The sequence below is a fragment of the Somniosus microcephalus genome, chromosome 4 (genome assembly GCF_052327205.1).
Source record: "Somniosus microcephalus isolate GS21.2 chromosome 4, FLI_Smic_1.0, whole genome shotgun sequence".
NCBI lineage: Eukaryota > Metazoa > Chordata > Chondrichthyes > Squaliformes > Somniosidae > Somniosus > Somniosus microcephalus.
This window is the reverse complement of record NC_140990.1, coordinates 198,144,286-198,166,889: the sequence shown is the minus strand read 5'-3', so window position 1 is coordinate 198,166,889 and position 22,604 is coordinate 198,144,286. Positions and strand designations below refer to the sequence as shown.

At 46.6% G+C, this 22,604-nt stretch overlaps 1 protein-coding gene across 1 annotated transcript in view; it reads left to right on the top strand.

The window, feature by feature from the left end:
* Window positions 1-2,181: 2,181 nt before the first annotated feature.
* LOC147120121 (dynein regulatory complex subunit 11-like) overlaps window positions 2,182-22,604 on the top strand; it is a 368,896-nt gene continuing 348,473 nt past the window's right edge. The window contains exon 1 of the mRNA XM_085985675.1: window positions 2,182-2,559. Coding sequence (XP_085841801.1) covers window positions 2,549-2,559 — 11 coding nt within the window. The 5' untranslated portion in view covers window positions 2,182-2,548. The remainder of the gene's footprint in view (window positions 2,560-22,604) is intronic.

Sequence of the window (22,604 nt, the reverse complement as noted above, 5' to 3'; positions counted from 1 at the left end):
TTATTTATTTTAAATGGGTTAATGCTTTCACTAAAGTAGCAAACATGAGACAAAGATGCTGTCAGCTTTCTTCATGAGGAACTATGTAATCAGACACATTCTCTCTCTGCCTTATGCATGAAGAGTGTGTATGCAAAATACAAGACACAACCTCTGTTTTTACATAAACATTTGCTGGGTGTGATTTTAAAATTGGGACACTAAAGGGTGTGTGAAACAGAACAGGCAGGATACGTTTATCCTCCATGGGAATGTGACATAGGCATCACCAAATGAGCAACTTTCAACAAACAAGGCTCATTATGGAACTAACGTATCTGTTCACTGTTTAATGAAATGTCATTGTTCCCATGTGTTTCTTCCTGTATTTTCACATAGAGTTACAGGAAAAAATATGGGAAAATTATCCAGGAAATAATTGTGTGGTACAAAAGAAAAATATGATTTTGACCTAGGGATACTGATGTTAATGCAACATTGCATGTTTTTCTGGTAAACTTTCTTGACAAAATAACAATGGCCTTCCCTATCCAAGCTATGAAAAAAACATCAGTATTTCCTCAATGATGTGAGTGAGGAGACCTTGAGTTGAATCAGTTTGAAGTTCTCTGCGGATATGTAGAAATATATTGATTGGTTTCCGCACATCCTAAACTGATTTGGAGATCTAATTTATGAGGATGAGAGAACTGGCATGCTAAACTGCTCGAGAATGAGCAGATTGTGGCAGCTACCAGCAAACCATGCACTGACATGGCACCAGAGACCTGATGAATACAGGGGTGCATTGTACACTGGCTTATATTATACAGATCCCCTATAGTACCCTAGAAGGAACCAGTTGCAAAGAGGTTAAGGAGCTGGTGATCACCATGGAGCTTACCATTTAGGCAATGGGATCCCTTTCTGAAGATGGTGCTCAGATGGCCATATGTGCCTCTTCTATATCATCTTGAACCTTTGGGGAACCAGTAATTCTGCAAATATTTTCAACCTTCTCACTCTGTTCTATGTTGCCCATATCAAAATGGACAAATGCAACAGCCCTGGTAAACATGGCACCAGTGAGCTGATGAATACAGGACACACTGCAAACTGGCTTATAGTATAGAAGTCCTCATAGCACCTCAGAAGAAGCTAGTTGCAAAGAAGTTAAGGGCAGTTGTCACTTTTTCAGCCATGTATAGTGCAGTCTTTGTGGTGGATGTCGGCTGGAGGTCTGTTTAGAGCAAGAGACACAGCTGTTCCAGGGCTTTTCTACTGAATTGCAGTCTCCTCAGACACATCTCCTCGCTTATGCTCTGGAACGAGCAGCAGCGTTTATTGGTCCTGTTAGCAGGCTACTGCCTGGAAGGTCTTACTGTCCTTTGGATATGCCTGGCTTCCTTAAGTGACTTCCCTCTTCTTCCTCCAGCAAGTACAACATACATAATGAAATGCCCATTAGGAACTCATATTGCAGTTTTGGAAAACGTTCCTTGGGACTCCACCGACTCAAAGGTGCAGGCAAAGTGAAAGTCAAAGCTTCAGCTATCCAGGGAAAATATATCTAAAATTGCAGAGATGGATTGCACTGGTGACAGTGCTTTAATATATTTATGACTATGAACCGCCATGATTCATGAGTGACACAAGTTATAACAAAGCCTTTTCATACTATCTGTGTTTATCCACTGGATAAGGTAACTCACCTTTCTTTCAACATGGAGTTCAACAAGTGGGAATTATTTGATTCACTGCAAAGTGTATGCAAATGTTTCATTTATTCTACAGGCATATTTATTTGACCTATATTTTCTTTCTTTTAGGTTATATTTTCCATTAAACCTTGTTCTGCAGACTCCACCCTCAATAAAATACAGCACTTTTTTAATATAAATAAGAATGCCCAGTAACACTGACGACAGAAGACAATGACCAACACTTTTGACTTGCTTGAAATTGCCGTTCAGCCCCGCCCATGTCAGGCAATCCCGCGGCCCTGTGATTTTTTTACAGCAAACTTCGAAAGGGGCCTTTTAAACAATAAATAAAGCTGCTATTGTTCATATACCTCTAAGCACAAACTCACCCAGAGGTAATCTGGAGCTTTCTAATTCCTTTAAACTACAATTTAAATTATCAGGCCCAGTCCCGCTCTTGGTTACCATGACGACGTTAGGCCCGTCCTGAATAGCGCGCATGCGCTTCGCGGCAGAGCGCCCATAATCCGCACTGCGCATGCGCCAGCGTCCTGGTTGCCCTGGAGTTGGAGAGAAGAGAAAGTGAGAGACACAGAGCTCTGAAACTGTCAGAGACACAGAAAGCAAGTTACAGCACAATCAGCACACACGCACAGAATCATGCCACGCAAGTAAGTCAAGAAAATTACCAAGGAACTGTGTGCAGAAGATCCAACTAGAAAGCTAGCCTCAGCTCTTGTCCAGGTCACGGAATCTGGTACTGGGTAGAGGATGGTGTCAATGAAACGAAGAAGCTTGTAAAACCGACGTCTTTAGCCATTCCAAGGAGAGTCCAGGCAATTATTAAAAAAAACACCACAGCAATCATGTCAAACAGGTAAGCAAGGAGTCATTTCATAAGTTTACTTAAATATATTGACTATCACAATATATGGGGGAGAGGAAACAAGGGAAATGTAGCATTTCACTGAATGTACTGAATTGCCAACTATATACAGACTTCATTAGAAATATGTGAATACAGCTACTGAATTAAGACTAAAACAATGCTGCAAGGGTGAGCAGAACTATAACACATTATTGCCTTATGGTATTGTTAATTTCCTTTTTGATGTGGAATATCAGCAAAGGGTGATTGTGCTTTAATGACCAGAATTGTACTGTAATTTAAATTGCAATGCAAGAGACCAGCTAAATCACAGTATTGCTTAGAATATGTTGTGGAATGGAAGCAATTTGTAATGGGAGTTGCACAATGTAATTCTCAGTGACCTCAAAATACAAGTAAATAATGTACAATAGATCTCCTAGTTTAGCATTAAGACTTCAAATAGTTTTTCTTTTCCTTCTGACATATAATGCATTTTAACTGACCATTCAAAGTGAAAACAGAATCACCTAAGATAAAATGCCTCATCCCTTTAGTGTTACAGTATTTATAACTACTGTACTTCTACAGTGAACTATTCAAATTTTGGGAAAACCTTCTAAAGACAGTAAAACATTCTTTATAATGTATAGAAGTTATTATGTTCCTTGTATTAGTCAATAATAAATCTGAATATTGCAGCTTGTCAAGTTTTGTACTATAGCATTGCTATTTGTTGAATCACTTTGGGATGCCACTGTCCAATATGACACTCCTACTGACAAAAAAATATATAAATGGTAAGTAGAGTGCAAAGATAACTCACTGTGGAACTGAGGTGCCACTTGAATGTGAGACTGATTGGAAAGTAAGAAGGTGTGGAAGCCGCATGATCGTTGGTGTGGACAACGTTGGGTTTATGTGTGTGTTGCACTCCAGTGGTCAAATAGCCTTCCGATACTCACTGTCCAAGATTACAAAGGAGAATGGGCTATTTGAACAAGGCAACTGTTAGTGGGACCCTTTGCACTGGACACCAGCATGAATCACTACCTTCAGAAGAGATGGGAAGAAAGTTGGGGAGGGGAAAAAAGAGAAAATAGTAAGAAATCTTTTAGTTTCTATATAGTACATTCAGACATGGCAAGGACCAGGTAGATTCAAAGTGCAGTTTTAATATGAGCATTGTACGACGTTTAAAGAGTCATTCATTCATTTATTTATCGCTTCCAAAGCAGTTGCTGTCAAGGCCAGTCACAAAACATCAACCGCTCTTATCACCTGCAGCCTATCGAATTGCCTGTAAGATGGCTATCCCACTTCATGTTTCTTTACATTATTAAACACTGCTGCACAACAGAGTGCATCTGTTTACCTAGTGTTTACACAAGTATACAGGATCCAGGTAGTGGTTGCAAAGTAACTAATAACAGGCTTGCAGAACTGTCATTCTGATGTTGATGCACGTATTATAATCTATATACCCTGTATATGGAATATAAAACTGTTTTTCAGTATTTCAGTACCATCACTATCTGAATCCCCAGGTATCTATATAGAAATTCATGATAAAATGAGCAGTTTCTTTTCAAAAGGGTGATTTTATTTGCAAGCATGAACCAAATGCGTAAGTGCATCTGTGAATTGTTTAAACTGTCAGAAGTATGTATTGTGTACCTTTATTACATTTTTTTATTCGATCCTGGGATGTGGACGTCGCTGGCAAGGCCAGCATTTATTGCCTGTCCCTAATTGCCCTTGGGAAGTAGTGGTGAGCCACCTTCTTGAACCACTGCAGTCCGTGTGGTGAAGGTACTCCCACAGTGTTGTTAGGGAGGGAGTTCCAGGATTTTGACCCAGTGATGATGAAGGAATGGCGATATATTTACAAGTCAGATGGTGTGTAACTTGGAGGGGAACATGCAGGTGGTGGTGTTCCCATGCGCCTGCTGCCCTTGTCCTTCTAGGTGGTAGAGGTCACGGGTTTGGGAGGTGCTGCCGAAGATGCCTTAGCGAGTTGCTGCAGTGCATCTTGTAGATGGGACACACTGCAGCCACGGCGCACCAGTGGTGGAGGGAGTGAATGTTTAAGGTGGTGGATGGGGTGCCAATCAAGCGGGCTGCTTTGTCCTGGATGGTGTTGAGTTTCTTGAGTGTTTTTGGAGCTGCACTCATCCAGGCAAGTAGAGTGTATTCCATCACACTCCTGACTTGTGCCTTGTAGATGATGGAAAGGCTTTGGGGAGTCGGGATGTGAGACACTCTCCGCAGAATACCCAGCCTCTGACCTGCTCTTGTAGCTACAGTATTTATGTGGCTGGTCAAGTTAAGTTTCTAGTCAATGGTGACCCCCAGGATGTTGATGTTGGGAGATTCGGCGATGGTAATGCCATTGAATATGGAGGGGCGGAGGTTAGACTCTCTCTTGTTGGAGATAGTCATTACCTGGCACTTGTGTGGCACGAATGTTAATTGCCGCTTATCATCCCAAGCCTGAATGTTGTCCAGGTCTTGCTGCACGTGGGCATGGTCTCCTTCATTAACTGAGGAGTTGTGAATGGAACTGAACAGTGTGCAATCATCAGTGAACAGCCCAACTTCTGACCTTATGATGGAGGGAAGGTCATTGATGAAGCACCTGAAGATGTTTTGCCTAGGACACTGCCCTGAGGAACTCCTGCAGTGATGTCCTGGCCTGAGATGATTGGCCTCCAACCTCCACAACAATCTTCCTTTGTGCTAGCTACGACTCCAGCCAGTGGATGGTTTTCCATCTAATTTCCATTGACTTCAATTTTACTAGGGCTGCATGATGCCACACTCAGTCAAAGGCTGCCTTGATGTCAAGGGCAGTCACTCTCATCTCACCTCTGGAATTCAGCTCTTTTGTCAATGTTTGGACCAAGGCTCTAATGAGGTGTGGAGCTGAATGGTCCTGACAGAACTCAAACTGAGCATCGGTGAGTTGGTTGGTGGTGAGTAATTGCTGCTTGATAGCACTGTCGACGACACCTTCCTTCATTTTGGCAATGATTGAGAGTAGACTGATGGGTTGGTAATTGGCCGGATTGGATTTGTCCTGCTTTTTGTGCACAGGACATACCTGGGCAGTTTTGCACAATGTTGGGTAGATGCCAGTGTTGTTGCGGTACTGGAAGAGCTTGGCTAGAGGAGTGGCTAGTTCTGGAGCACAAGTCTTCAGTACGTCAGCTTGGATGTTGTCACGGCTCATAGCCTTTGCTGTGTCCAGTGAGCTAAGACGTTTCTTGATATCACGTGGATGAATTGTTTTGGCTGAAGATTGGCTTCTGTGATGGTGTGACCTCAGGACAAAGGAAGATAGTTGTCGTTAATGGTGTGACCTCAGGAGGAGGCCGAGATGGATCATCCATCGGCACTTCTGGCTGAAGATGGTTGCAAATGCTTCAGCCTTGTCTTTTGCACTCGCGTGCTGGGCTCCACCATCATTGAGGATGTGGATATTCATGGAGCCTCCTCCTTCTGTTAGTTGTTTAATGTCCACCACCATTCATGACTAGATGTGGCAGGACTGCAGAGCTTTGATCTGATCCGTTGGTTGTGGGATTGCTTAGCTCTGCCTATAGCATGCTGCTTCTGCTGTTTAGTATGCATGTAGTCCTGTGTTGCAGCTTCCCCAGGTTGGCACCTCATTTTTAGGTACGCCTGGTGCTGCTCCTGGCATGCTCTTCTACACTCCTTATTGAACCAGGGTTGGTCCCCTGGCTTGATGGTAAAGGTAGAGTGAGGAATATGCTGGGCCATGAGGTTATAGATTGTGGTGGACTACAATTCTGCTGCTGCTGATGGCTTACAGTGCCTCATGGATGCCCAATTTTGAACTACTAGATCTGCTCTGAATCTATCCCATTTAGCATGGTGGTAGTGCCACACAACACGATGGAGGGTGTCCTCAGTGTGAAGACAGGACTTTGTCTCCAGAAGGACTGTGCAGTGGTCACTGCTGCCAGTGCTGTCGTGGACAGATGCATTTGCGACAGGTAGATTGGTGAGGACGAAGTCAAGTAGGTTTTTCTCTCGTGTTGGTTCTCCCACCACCTGCCACAGGCCCAGACTGGCAGCTATGTCCTTCAGGATTCGGCCAGCTCGGTCAGTAGTGGTGATACAACGCCACTTTTGGTGATGGACATTGAAGTTCCCCACCCAGAGTACATTTTGTGCCCTTGCTACCCTCAGTGCTTCTTCCAAGTGTTGTTCAATATGGAGGAGTACTGATTCATCAGCTGAGGGAGGGCGGTAAGTGGTAATCAGCAGGAGGTTTCCTTGCCCATGCTTGACCTGAAGCCATGAGACTTCAAGGGTTCCAGAGTCAATGTTGAGGACTCCCAGGGCCATTTGACTCAGGCAATACACGCATCTTCAAGACGAAGCTGAACTGGGAGTCCAGTAAATAGGGCATGCATTCTGAGAAAGGGTTTATATCTGAAACGTCAGATGACTCATGTTTTCTCGACAGATGCTGCCTGACCTGTTTAGCGTCTTCAGCCTTTTCTGTTTTTTGTTTCTGGACTCATGTTGAGTTAGATATCACAGTTATTGGCTTTTCAAAGGCCTGGAACAATTACAAATGCCACGGACGGCGGGGCTGATTTTTTGAATGCTTCGCCCACACAAATCGAAATATGTTGCTCACGATTTTCTATCCGTTAATCCAGTCACGAGTGATATTCTGCAAATCAGATGTCATATATCCATTAAGTCGTCGTACGTGTCTTCACACTGTTCCCTTTGGGGAACTGTATGAAGTGGTGGAAGGATTTCTGGCCGCGATTAACGCTCCTTCCGTGACCGTAACCATGTTCGTACCAGCCATTAGGGTGGTTAGTCCTATGGCGGGAGGGTTTTACGGGCTCCCACAACCCATACGAGGGGGGGGCCACCCACACCCACGGACGCAAGTATCCCGCTGGATGTCAACCCAGAATTTAGAGCCGGAGCTCCGACTCCACTTGCCGGGACTGTCTGGAGCGGGGTTCGAAACCCTACGCCTTCTGGCCCAGCGGCGGGGATGCTACCGCTACGCCAAAGGCCCACTCCCATCCATTAAGTAAAAGTAATAGGAAGTGAAATGGGCAATTGAAAATATCTGAATAAGCTTCATTCATTCTCGCAATCATAATCATAACTTTCCATTCATGGTGAATAGATTTGGAATAACAAGGATGATCAAGGCTACAGGCACCCTATTGGCTTGTGTTCTGCCCTCGCAACGCGATCCTATGCAGAGCTAGACAGATAGCGAACAACTTGATATCTTCCAATAAAATCACAAGGCTTGACTTTTCTTGTAACGCTTTACTGAAAGATTCTTATTGTAAAACTGAAATACAACACAGAAATGGAAGGGCACATTAGTATACAGGCGCATAATTGATATGTATACACAAATTTAGGTACGCCTGGGCAACACAGTACATCTGGCAACGACTATACATTTAGCAAGCTGGAAGGCATTCTCTTTAAATTAGTCCTGTACATAGTGTATCGAATACAGCTGCTAGTTAACCGGCTAGACAGAGAAAAGTTACAACTAAACATTTTCTACAACATACAGTGTACGCTAATCGTCTATAGAATACTTACAGACAAACAATTTCCAAGACTCAAGCATGGGGACAATACAACCGAGGAGCAACGTGGCGCAGGTCCTGTTCCGGCGGCGGCTCCACGAGGAATGGGCTCGCAGTCCCGTGGAGGGCATGATGACCTCATCACGCTCGGGGTTGTGACGTCGTCACGTTTGCCGGTCGTTGCGTCGCTGGCCGTTGGGGCCTAAGTTGGGAGCGGGAGCTGGAGGCCAGGCTGGGCCGGTGCTTGCCGTGGGAGCGGAAGATAGCGGCGCTCCCGGCGGCTGATCGATGCGGCCGAAGACGCTAGGCCGGGCTGTGCCGGCGGCCTTTCTTGAGAGCCGAGTCGGGCCGGCAGCCGCCTCACGCACGGCACGTCGTGCGTGACGTGACGTCATCACGCTAAGGCGCGTCTTAAAGGGGCAATGGCCCCAAAGGTGAGTTAAAGGGGCAACGGCCCTAACAGGTAAGTTATACATATATAAGTAGGTTATGTACATACGGTAAGGTTAAGTTAGAGGGAGAGACAGCACAGCTTGTATAAAGATAGCTACGACCTTGGAAGGAGCGTTCGCGTTGAAGTCTGTCAGATTGTTGATCAGCCTATGAATTCATGCACGACCTGACACTATTCTCCAAGGGAAGAGTGTGAATATACAAAAACAACTACAACAAACCAATGAGGCTATTGTTGTCTTAAAAGCAACCTGGCCAGTCACTAACCTCCCGCTGTTCACAGAAGCATTCTCCCATCCCAACCCCGAAGTTCGCAGAGATCATTTTCATCTCGACCCTCCCCCACCGCCCCCCGCCACCCACAACAGTTCACAGATACACTCTCCCCCTCCAAAGACTCCTAATTCACAGTAGCACTTTTTCTCTAACATCCCCCATTCCTCAGTTTACAGAACCAGTCTAGCTCCTTAGTGTGCTCCTTATTGCTTATGTTCCAGTTACAGGGCCGTATTTTCCGATTGGAGGCTTCCCGCGTGCGGAGGCCTCCGATCTGGAAAAAATCTACACACTTACCTGAGGGCTCCCGAGGTGCATATAGTTCCGTTCCTGGGCCTCTCCAACTCCAAGTGCGCAGGGCTCACGTATCCCAGAGGCGCATGTGGTTCGCAAGCGTCCCTGGGATCATGTGGGCTATGGGAGCCAATCTCCCTTCCTACACTTGACAGATAGACCTGGAGATCACCCCAAAAACACTGTAAAACATTAAATACATTTTTTTTAATCACTTTTTAAATTAGTTGTAATTGCAATAAATTAAATATTTTAAAGAAAAATTTTATTTTTTGAAAAAAATAATTACAAATTTTTACGGGGCTAAAAATAAACTTACCTTTTTTTAAAAGTATTTTTAAATGATAAATGAGTGAAAACATTTTTTTTAACTTTTTAAAAATCTTATGCTGGTAAAATATGCTTGCTTTTACCAGGCGTAAGATTTCTAAGGGGTTTCTGCGGGTGGAGGTTCTCCAGAAAGTGGAACTATTCCCCCGCAGAGGCCCTTCTCCAGGGCAGGCATCCGATCTGTCAAGAGCATTCTTGACAGATCGGAAATATCGGCTTTCAGCGCATGCGCTGTGCATGCCTGAAACTGGCATTTCCGATGCCCCTATGGATGTGTACGCAGCTCGTACCCACCCGTAGGGATTGGAATATCCGGCCCACAGTTTCTACCTGATTCAGCTGCGTCAATCAGAAATCAGATTCTATGCTTCGGGTGGGAATTCCTGATTCATCACAACGCCAGGAATTCCCACTTGCAGCATTGAGTCTGGTCTTGGAATGAAGCTGCAGGACTGGCAGTAAGGAAAACATCAGTGAATGGAGTGTAATAATTTCCCGCTCGATCCCTTTGGTCAGAAAATTAACCTGAACGTGTGCTTCAACAGCTTATTTGCTGTGTCAGATACAAAAAATGTTTGTATATTTGGCCACTATTTTTGAAAGTTCATTTATGGGATGTGGATGACGTTGGCAAGGCCAGCACTTATTGCACAAACCTAATTGCCCTTGAGAAGGGGCGGTGAGCCACCTTCTTGAACCGCTGCAGTCCCTGAGGTGAAGGGACTCTCACAGTGCTGTTAGGGAGGGAGTTGCAGGATTTGGAGGTAGCCACAATGAAGGAGCAACGATATATTTCCAAGTCAGGATGGTGTGTGAATTGGAGGGGAGCTGGCAGGTGGTGGTGTTCCCATGCGCCTGCTGCCCTTGTATTTCTAGGTGGTAGAAATCGCGGGTTTGGGAGGTGCTGTCGAAGATGCCTTGGTGAGTTGCTGCAGTGCATCTTGTAGATGGTACACACTGCAGCCATGGTACGCCGGCGGTGGAGGGAGTGAATGTTTAAGGTGGTGGATGGGGTGCCAATCAAGCGGGCTGCTTTGTCCTGGATGGTGTCAAGTTCCTTGAGTGTTTTTGGAGCTGCACTCATCCAGGCAAGTGGAGAGTATTCCATCACATTCCTTACTTGTGCCTTGTAGATAGTGGAAAGGTTTTGGGAAGTCAGGAGGTGAGTCACTCACTGCAGAATACCCAGCCTCTGACCTGCTCATGTTGCCACAGTATTTATGTGGCTGGTCCAGTTAAGTTTCTGGTCAATGGTGACCCCCAGGATGTTGATGTTGGGAGATTCGGCGATGGTAATGCCATTGAATGTCGAGGGGCGGTGGTTCAACTCTCTCTTGTTGGAGATAGTCATTGCCTGGCACTTGTGTGGCATGAATGTTACTTGCCGCTTATCGGCCCAAGCCTGAATGTTGTCCAGGCCTTGCTGTATTTGGGCATGGATAGCTTCATTAACTGAGGAGTTGTGAATGGAAATGAACACTGTGCAATCATCAGTGAACATCCCAACTTCTGACCTTATGATGGAGGGAAGGTCATTGATGAAGCACCTGAAGATGGTTGGGTCTAGGACACTGCCCTGAGGAACTCTTGCAGCGATGTCCTGGGGCTAAGATGATTGGCTTCCAACCTCCACAATCATCTTCCTTTGTGCTAGCTACGACTCCAGCCAGTGGAGAGTTTTCCCCCTGATTCCCATTGACTTAAATTTTACTAGGGCTCCTTGATGCCACACTTGGTCAAATGCTGCTTTGATGTCAAGGGCAGTCACTCTCACCTCACCTCTGGAATTCAGCTCTTTTGTCCATATTTGGACCAAGGCTGTAACGAGGTCTGCAGCCAAGTGGTCCTGGCGGAACCCAAACTGGGCATCAGTGAGTAGGTTATTGGTGAGTAAGTGGCATTTAATAGCACTGTTGATGACACCTTCTATCATTTTGCTGATGATTGAGAGTAGTCTGATGGGGCGGTTATTGGCTAGATTGGATTTGTCCTGCTTTTTGTGCACAGGACATACCTGGACAATTTTCCACTTTGTCAGGTAGATGCCAGTGTTGTTGCGGTACTGGAAGAGCTTGGCTAGCGGCGTGGCTAGCTCTGGAGCGCAAGTCTTTAGCATGACAGCCTGGATGTTGTCGGGGCCCAAAGCCTTTGCTGTATCTAGTGTACTAAGCCGTTTCTTGATATCACGTGGAGTGAATCGAATTGGCTGTAGACTGGATTCTGTGATGGTGGGGACCTCAGGAGGAGGCCGATATGGATCATTCACTCGGCACTTCTGGCTGAAGGTGTTTGCAAACGCTTCAGCCTTGTCTTTTACACTCACGTGCTGGGCTCCACCATCATTGAGGATGGGGATGTTCATGGAGCCTCCTCCTCCCGTTAGTTGTTTAATTGTCCACTACCATTCACAACTGGATGTGGCAAAACTGCAGATCTTTGATCTGACCTGTTGGTTGTGGGATCACTTAGCTCTGTCTATAGCATGCTGCTTCCGCTTTTTAGCATTATTGTAGTCCTGTGTTGTAACATCACCAGATTGGTGCCTCATTTTTAGGTATGCCTGCTGCTGCTCGTGGCATGCTCGTCTACACTCCTCATTAAACCAGGGTTGGTCCCCTGGCTTGTTGGGAATGGTAGAGTGAGGGATATGCTGGGCCATGAGATTATAGATTGTGGTGGTATACAATTATGTTGCTGCTGATGGCCAACACGCCTCATGGATGCCCAGTTTTGAGCAGCTAGATCTGTTCTGAATCAAGCCCATTTAGCACGGTGATAGTGCCACACAACAGATGGATGGTGTCCTTAGAGTGAAGACGGGACTTCATCTCTACAATGACTGTGAGGTGGTCACTGCTACCAATACTGTCATGGACAGATGCATCCGCGACAGGTAGATTGGTGAGGATGAGGTCAAGTAGGTTTTTCCCTCTTGTTGGTTCTCTCGCCACCTGTCGCAGGCCCAGACTGGCAGCTACGTCCTTCCGGACTCGGCCAGCTCAGTTAATAGTGGTGCTACCAAGCTACTCTTGGTGATGGACATTGAAGTCCCCCACCCAGAGTACATTCTGTGCCCTTGCTACCCTCAGTGCTTCTTCCAAGTGTTGTTCAACATAGAGGGATATTGATTCATCAGCTGAGGGTAGGCAGTAGGTGATAATCAGCAGGTGGTTTTGTTGCCCATGTTGTACACCTATCTATGCCACTGGGCCTGACTGTACAATGTAATATGTATAGATTAAACATTTGTTCTAAAGGTGGCGGCATAGTCATTATCACCAAATCATAACTTGGTCGCTCCCCCGACTCCTCTGACACCTTCTTATTCGAGCACCTCACCCTGTTCCTCTCCTTCAAAATCCTTGTAGTTTACTACTCCCCCAGCCCCACTCCCAGGGGCCGATTTTCAGTGTGCCGTGAGGTGGGCTTTTAGGCGTGCGGGGGGCTAAAATCCCGAATTCTGGGGTCCCGACACCATCCTGCCCAAAACCCGCCTCCATGTAAGTTTCAAAGGAGGTGGTGTAGGGGGGTTTTGCTACTTGCTTTGGCCAGTCGGTTATGTCTCCGGCTGCCTTCTCTCTGAGCGGTTTGAATCGCTCACCCCTTAGTTCTGATCCCCGGGCTTATTGGCACATAGCGATATAGACAAACGAGCAGACCAGTGGTTTGGTACAAAGAAAACCCAAATTTATTAACAGAGAAAATAAGATAACAATACTATACAAAAGGATGATATGAATGCAGTACACTTACACTTAACAGGGGAGGAGAAACGGCACATCGAGGGAAAATGGCTAAAATGACAATTTAGCAATCCCCTTAACTCCCACCCTCTACACCTAGCTAGATTATCTTGCGATGGGTCAGAAGTATAATGCTCACCGGTCTGAGATGTTGAAAGAAAAGCCTTGCTCCTTTGCCCTGTTGCCTGCCGATGTCACGTGGTCCCGCTGTTGCACAGACTTCACCGTCCAGGTAGAGATACCCCAGTAATTAAAAGGTCTCTGACAGGGTATCCTGCCTCTTTGGACGGGCTCTCCTTCGATGGTCTTCTTCCTTGGTTGATGGCGAGGCAGGGCGCAGGAGGCGAGGCGAGAGAGAGCGAATGGCTTCTCAAGAGGCCATACTTATACCCCCCTTGGTAGCCCTTATCTCTACGCTCAATCAGCTCTTTTGTCTGATTTGAGCGGGCTGGATTTAAACAAAAGGTATCGATCTTGGCCCATTGACTTGGATGGCCGGTAATCGGTTCCTGCCGGTTCTGCAACTGCTCTCCTTTGTCCAACAGGTTCTTTGATGGGGGCCAGCCCAGTCTCGATGGCCCGCTGATTATTTTGATTGTTTGAGCAAACACCTTGATGGCCTCTATGCGTAGGCCTGATTGTAATTGGGTTTGTCCCCAATGCATATGCAAAAGTCTTGTCTGGTTTCGTGATCTCCTTGCTGCAGACATTGAAATGCACAAGCTGTTAGCTTGCCAGGGTCCGAATTGAAACTGACAGGCTTTCGGTCACGAGGTCTGACCGCAGCCATTTTGTTGTGCCCTGGATTTTAAAACTCAGTCTGACCAGGGTTTCTTTTAGAAACCAAATAAATCTTCGGGGGGGGGGAGATGTATGAAATTTTTGAATCCTTCAGCGGGTACCGGCCCCGCACTGGGACCCGCCGACCCGAGGCGGGAAGGAATTAGTGCCAATTAACTGCTTGTTAACAGGTAGTTAACAGGCAGTTTTTAGCCTAATCCCTATTTTGAAGGGTGTCGTGTGGGATTCCCGACGGCTCCAAACCACGCCAGGCTAGAGGAGTCGGGCCGTCGGGTTGAAGGACTTGGAGGGGTCGAGATGTCGGTATTCAGGTGAGTGATGGGTGCATGAGTGCAAAGGTAAGTGTGTTTGGTGTGTCTAAAGTGTGTAAAGAAGTTTAAATTACCTGTACTTACCTTTAAAGCCTTCCTTCCTCTAGGCTTTGGGAGTCCATCATTCAGCCGGCACAGAAAGCAAAACAGCTGCGATCTGTCAAAAGTGACAGCCTGCAGCTTTCAGTGCCGGCGAGACTTCTAACTGAGTCTGCATTGAAGGACTCAGGTTAGAAGTAAGACTGTCAGTGTTTGACAGCTTCAAACAGCTGTGAAACACTGATATTTCATCTGTCAACACGTTTTGACAGATGAAATTTCAGTCTGTGACGTCACCTGTTGCCGGGTGGCCCTTAATTGGCCTGCTGTGCCCGCCCAGCGGGCTCAACAAGGTCAATCAAGTGAAAATCGCGTGGATTGGCCGCATCTCGATGGAGACGGGACTAAAACCCAAAAGTTGTAGTCCCGCCTCCTTCCCAACTTCTGAAAGAAAACCCAGCCCCTAGTTTCGACCTGAGATATTCTTCCTTAGCCTCTGCACTGACTGACTCCTTATCCTCGGTGATATCAATCTCCATTTCAGCTACCCAAACCCTTCTTCTCTGATCACGGCACTCCTGGTTCCCTAAAGCTCCTCCTTCCACATAAACTCTCCCACCTATATTTATGGCTATCCCCTCAATCTCACCAATTCCTGCATTCTTTCTACTCCTCTAGTCTTGATTATTGACAAGGCCAACTCTGACCACTTCCCTGTATCCCTCACCACCCACGTCCCCCTACTCCCTTTGAACTCAACTTTGTTCTGCTTTCACCTCTAGAAAAATAAAGTTGTTTACAACAGCACATTCAAACTCCCAACTACCTAGCCTTCAGCCCTCCATTTGTCAATATGCCTCTACAGCTGTTGATTTGCTCATCCAATCTCTCACCTCTACTTTTGATACCCTTATCCTTAGCAAAGTTTTCTTTGTCTCTCCCTCCCCGGCCATTGCCTCAGGCTCAACCAGGCCGTTTGCAACCTCCGTGTCCTATTTGACCCTGACCTGGGCTTCCGACCACACATCCTTTCCATTACAAAGACTGTCTATTTCTACCTCTGTAACCGTGCCCGTCTCCTTAACCACCTCAGCCAGTCTGCTGCCAAATCCTCATCCATGGCTTTGTCACCTGTAGGCTCGACTATTCCAATATTCTCCTGGTCAGCCTCTATTCCTGCAACATCCATAAATGTCAGTTCATTCAAATTTCTGCTGCCCGTATCCTATCCCACACCAAATCCCGCTCAACCAACTCCCTGTGCTCGTGGACCTATATTGGCTCCCTGTCCCCCAACGCTTCCAGCTTAAAATTCTCATCCTTGTTTTCAAAACACTAAAGGTGAGATCAGTGCAGTTGTGAGAAATGATATTGGCTCAGAAGATCAAGATGTAGAACCAGTTTGGGCGGAGATAAGAAATAGTAAGGGAAAGAAGTCACTGGTGGGAGTAGCCTATAGGCCCCCCTAATAGTAGCTACACTGTAGGACAGAATATAAATCAAGAAATAATAGGGGCTTGTAAGGAAGGTACTGCGATAATCATGGGTGATTTTAATCTTCATATAGATTGGACAAATCAAATTGGCAAGGGTAGCCTTGATGACGAGTTCATAGAATGTATTCAGAATGGTTTCTTAGAACAATATGTTGTGGAACCAACCAGGGAGAAGGCTATTTTAGATCTGGTAATGTGTAATGAGACAGGATTAATTAATGATCTCATCGTAAAGGATCCTCTAGGGAAGAGTCATCATAGCAAGATAGAATTTCAAATTCAGTTTGAGAGTGCGAAACTTGGGTCTGAACCTAGTGTCCTAAACTTAAATAAAGGCAATTACAAAGGTATGAAGACAGAGTTGGAAATTTTTAGAAACCAGCAAAGGATGACTAAAAAAATAATGAAGAGGGAGAAGATAGATTATGAAAGTAAACTAGCAAAAAATATAAAAACGGACAGTAAGAGCTTCTACAGGTATATAAAAGGGAAGAGAATAGCTAAAGTAAACGTTGGCCCCTTAGAGGACGGGACTGAGGAATTAATAATGGGAAACAGGGAAATGGCAGAGACCTTGAACAAATATTTTGGATCGGTCTTCACGGTAGAAGACACTAAAAGCATGCCAATAATAATTGATAATCAAGGGGGCTATAGGGAGGGAGGAACTTAAAACAATGACTATCACTAGAGAAAAAGTACGAGGCAAACTAATGGGACTAAAGGCTGACAAGCCCCCTGGGCCTGATGGCGTAAATCCTAGGGTCTTAAAAGAAGTGGCTGCAGAGATAGTGGATGCATTGGTTGTAATCTACCAAAATTCCCTGGATTCTGGAGAGGTCCCAGCGGATTGGAAAATCGCAAATGTAAGGCCCCTATTCAAGAAAGGAGGGAGACAGAAAGCAGGAAACTATAGGCCAGTTAGCCTAACATCTGTCATTGGGAAAATGCTGGAATCCATTATTAAGGAAGTCATAGCAGGACATTTAGAAAATCATAATACAATCAAGCAGAGTCAACATGATTTTATGAAAGGGAAATTGTGTTTGACAAATTTACTAGAGTTCTTTGAGGATGTAACGAGCAGGGTGGATAAAGGGGAACCAGTAGATGTCGTCTATTTGGATTTCCAGAAGGCATTCAATAAGGTGCCACATAAAAGGTTACTGCACAAGATAAGAGCTCACGGGGTTGGAGGTAATATATTAGCATGGATAGAGAATTGGCAAACTAACAGAAAACAAAGAGTTGAGATAAATGGGTCATTTTCCGGTTGGCAAACTGTAACTAGTGGGGTGCCACAGGGATCCGTGCTGGGGCCTCAACTATTAATGACTTGGATGAAGGGACTGAGTGTACTGTAGCCAAGTTTGCTGATACAAAGATAGGTGGGAAAGCAAGTTGTGAGGAGGACACAGAGTCTGCAAAGGGATATAGATAGGTTAAGTGAGCAGGAAAAAATTTGGCAGATGGAGTATAATGTGGGAAAATGTGAGGTTATCCATTTTGATAGGAAAAATAAAAAAGCAAATTATTTAAATGGCGAGAGACTACATAATGCTGCGGTACAGAGGGATCTGGGTGTCCTCGTACATGAAACACAAAAAGTTAGCATGCAGGTACAGCAAGTAATTAGGAAGGCAAATGGAATGTTGGCCTTTATTGCAAGGGGGATGGAGTATAAAAGTAGGGAAGTCTCGCTACAACTGTACAGGACGCTGGTGAGACCACACTTGGAGTACTGCTTGCAGTTTTGGCCTCCTTATTTAAGGAGGGATATACTTGCATTGGAGGCAGTTCAGAGAAGGTTCACTAGGTTAATTCCTGAGATGAAGGGGTTATCTTATGAAGAAAGGTTGAGCAGGTTGGGCATTGGAGTTTAGAAGAACGAGAGGTGATCTTATTGAAGCATAAGATTCTGAGGGGGCTTGACAGGGTAGATGCAGGGAGGATGTTTCCCCTCGTGGGGGAATCTAGAACTAGGGGGCATAGTTTCAGGATAAGGGGTCGCCCATTTAAAACGGAGATGAGGAGGAATTACTTCTCTCAGAGGGTCGTGAATCTTTGGAATTCTCTACCCCAGAGACATGTGGAGGCTGGGTCATTGAATATATTCAAGGCGAAGAAAGACATATATTTGAGCTACAGTGGAGTCGAGGGTTATGGGGAGCAGGCGGGAAAGTGGAGTTGAGGCCAAGATCAGATCAGCCATGTTCTTACTGAATGGCGGAGCAGGCTTGAGGGGCCGAATGGTCTACCCCTGCTCCTATTTCTTATGTTATTATGTTCATAGCCTCACCCCTTATCTCTGTTATCTCCAATGCTGTCCTGTTGTGGATCCTTCACTCTCTTCACCCCACCATTGGCAGCTGTGCCTTCAGCCATCTAGGCCAGAACTTTGGAATTCCCTCCCTAAACCTCTCGGCCTCACTACCTGCCTCTCCTTCTTTAAGACTCTTCTTAAAATCCACATCTTTGGCCAAGCTTTTTGTCACCCTTCCTAATATCTACCTCTTTGGCTCAGTATCAATACTTGATTATGCTTCTGTGAAGTGCCTTGGGACATTTTTCTACATTAAAATTGACATATAAATGCAAGTTGCTGTTGTTAAACTTTTGGATGATTAAAATAAATGCCCACACCTTTAAAGGGAATTGTCACTCGTGGTTTTCAGCATTCTAATGCACGCCTATACAATATATCTTTTTACGTTATCTGTTAAGTAGCATTGTGACTGCAGTGGCATGACATTATACATTGCAGGTTTTGATTTCTCCCCTCGGTCCTCGCTCTGAGTTCTCTGTTTTAGTCACTGTGGAGAAGCCAGGCTTTATCCCAACTGGAAGGAGAGAGCAAAAAAAATCAATGAAGGAGAAATCTTCAGACAATTCTAACATGCTCTCCAGTAATGTGTTTAGAGTGGCCTTGGCAGATACCATGTAGCATCCTTAAAGTAAGTTTTAATATATTTGAAAATTACTGTTTGTGTTAGTTTGGGAAACATTTTCATATGTACTAATTTAGTCATACATGAATAAAGTGCAAAAGAGGTTTTTCTTTTACAAATTCAGCAATCTATATCAAGCTTCAGTCAGTAAGGAAATGCCTTTAGAGATTGAATAGAATGGCAGTTTGAGAATTTGAATTCAGTTTAAAAAAAAAATATGGAAATGAAAAACTTGTGTCAGTAAAAGTGATCATAAAGCTGTCAGGTTGTCGTAAAAACCCAAGTGGTTCATTAATGTTATTTAGGGAATGAAACCTGCCGTCCTTACCCATGGCTTATATGTGACTACGGTCCTACACTAATGTGGTTGACGTTGCCAGCGACGGCCACATACCTGTTATGTCTGACATTGGTGATAGGTACTCGATTGCCTGGGCCTGAGCACGTGGAGTTTGATAGTGCTGTTATCGTTGTATTGTGTCTGACATTGGATATAGGTATGCGATTGCTTTTGCCCGGGAGAGGGTGTTTGGATCAGCCATTAAAAGCAACATGAACTGAGCTCTGCATACGGCCTCTGGATTATCTTTGCAAACGCAACATTTGGCGATGAGGATGGCTGAAATCACTCTTCCACCACCTCCTCCCTTCCTTGCATTACCCGGTGAGCCTCCGATCCCATGGGTTCGCTGGTTACAGTCCTTTGAAACCTACCTCATTGCTCTTGGACTAGAAAATGTGAGTACAGCACGGAAAGAGGCACTGTTATCCCATTGCTTGGGAGCGGAGGGCCAGCATGTTCTTGGGACATTATGCGCAGCAGACTCAATTCAAACGTATGATGTGGCTGTGGCTTTGTTAAGCACACACTTCTCTGCCCCACAAAGTGCCCTCCTGCGGCGATTCATTTTTAGACAGCGTCACCAACTCTCTGGCGAGTCGGTGCATCAATACGTGGCTAATTTGTGGGGGTTAGCTAGCTCGTGCAAGTTCTGTGCACTACAAGATGAGATGGTGCGTGATCAACTAATAGAGCACACCAACAACGTGAGAGTGCGTGAAAGACTGCTACTTGAGTCCGACGATCTGTCGTTGTCACAGGCAGTCAACATTGCCTTTCAAGTGGAGTCTGCGGCCGAATGTGCAGTGAAACTAGCTCACACACCCAGTGACAGCGCCCTCGGCCCCGACAGCTCTGACACTGCAATGCTCACGCGATGGCAGCAACGCGCGCTACCGCGGCAACAGTGTGGAAACTGCGGATCTCGTTCACATGCTACCAGAGCGCAGAATTGCCCCGCGCGCGGCCAAGCCTGTCGCAATTGTGGAAAACAAAATCACTTTGCCAATGTCTGCCGCTCTGCCCCTGTTGCTACAAATGAACACTCTCAGTCCTCAAGCAGTTGGCCTATAATTCACAACGTGAGCTCTGGGCCAGTAGTGGCTTTCAAGTCATGCACAATTAACCTGAATGATGTGTGCATCCCTCTGTTGTTGGATACCGGTGCCAGCGTCTCACTGCTGAATGTGGACACATTCAAACGCTTTTTCAGCTCCCTGCCACTCTCTGTGCCCTCCACTGCCCTTTGCGGGTATGGTAATTCGAAAATTGGACTAGTGGGCTAGTGCGCTATGGAACAAAAGTTTTGCCAGATTTTTGTTTTCATGTGGCACGCCAAGGAGCTAACCTGATGGGACTGGATCTTTTCACTGACCTGGGTCTTTCTCTCTTGGACACCGGCGGGTCTGCGATTCTGCACATCGCCTCACCATGGCGCCAAACATGGCCAGCACTCTTCGAGGGTCTGGGCTGCCTGACTGCCTTCACCCACCAGCCCATGGTTGACTCCACCGTGACCCCTGTCATTCAACCACTGTGCCGCATCCCGCTTGCTCTCCGTGACGGGGTCACAGCTGAACTAAAGCAGCTACTGGAAGCTGGCATCATCGAACCAGTTGACGCCTCCCCATGGGTCTCCAACCTGGTGGTCGCAAAGAAAAAGTCAGGTGGCCTATGCGTCTGTGTCGATCTTCGAGCAGTGAATAAGGCCGTAATCCCTGACAAATATCCATTGCCCACATCAGAGGAACTCACAGCGCAGTTCTATGGTTCCATCCTGTTCTCGAAACTGGACCTTCGACAGGGCTATCTACAGGTTCCCCTTCACCCCAGCAGTAGGGACCTCACTGCTTTTGTGACACATGCTGGCGTCTTTCGGTACACCAGGATGCCATTTGGATTTAGCTCTGCACCCAGCTGCTTCCAAAAGGTGATGTCCTCTGTGCTCGTGGGCATTCCTGGGGTGGCCATCTACCTGGATGACATCGTCGTGCATGGGCCCTCAACCTCCACTCACGACGAACGCCTTCACAGAGTTTTCACGGCTCTAGCAAAACACAAGCTCACACTGAATGGCGAAAAGTGTGTCTTTGCTGTTTCAGAGATCGAATTTGTGGGGTTTCGGTTGTTGGCTGACGGTATATCCCCACTCTAGTCAAACGTGGATGCCATTCACAGCATCCCAGAACCCAGCTCTGCAGCACAGGTTGCCTCCTTCCTTGGCTTGACTGGGTACTACCTGAAGTTTTTGCCCCAGTACTCAGCCACCACAGCCCCACTGTGCCAGCTCCTGCGAAAGGATGAACCCTGGGTGTGGTCACAAGCCTGTACGGAAGCTGTTCGCCTCCTCAAATCGCAGCTCACGTCGCCTCCAGTGTTGGCTCACTTTGACGTCGCCAGCCCCACCCTCGTCACCTGCGACGCGTCCGCTGCAGCTGTGGGGGCAGTGTTATCGCAGATACAGAATGGAGTGGAGAAACCAATCGCCTTTGCCTCCCGAGCCCTTAGCCCCACTGAACAGAAGTACTCAGTAGGCGAGCGTGAGGCGCTGGCGTGCGTCTGGGCATGTGAGCGGTGGCACCTGTACACGTATGGCTGTGCCTTCACCCTGCGAACCGATCACCAGGCTCTCACTGCCCTGCTGTCGACATCTGGCACGGGCCACAGACCACTGCGTCTACACCGCTGGTCTGACCGCCTCCGCCAATACAACTTCAGTCTCCAGTTCACACCAGGACATGACAATGTTGTTGCAGATCTGCTCTCCCGCACTGTCTCTGCCCCAGCCCCACTCGTCGGGTCTGAACATGTGGAACAGGATATCATCCAGATGCTGCACACGCCTCTCCAAACCACAGTCTCCAGGAGCTCAAAGAGGCCTCTGAACAGGATCCGGCCCTCTCCCAGCTGTGCACCTTCATCAGAGATGGCTGGCCTCGCAAGGTGCCTGAGGAACTGTCTGCCTACTCCAGAGTTGAAGAGGAGCTCTCCTACTGGAATGACTCCTGTGTTGCACGTGGGCTCTGCACTGTGGTCCCAAGTGCCCTTCGTGCGCGTGTTTTATCCATGGCGCACGAGGGCCACTTGGGCATAGTGAAGCTCAAACAACAATGCCGAGACCTGGTGTGGTGGCCGGGTATCGACAGGGAAATCGAGGCCCTGGTCAAGGACTGTGCAGCCTGCCTTGTAAGTGGCAAGACTGGCCACCAAGCTCCTCCACCCCTGCAACCCCTTGCCTGGCCCTCTCAGCCCTGGGAGCACCTGCAGCTGGACGTCTGCGGGGAGATCCATGGTGTCCCCCACCATCAATGGTTCCTAGTGGTGACCTATGACCTGCAGTCAAAATGGCCAGAGGTCACTGCCGTGGGCTTCGTCACCTCTCGGGTCATCATCGATATCCTTGAGTCCCTCTTC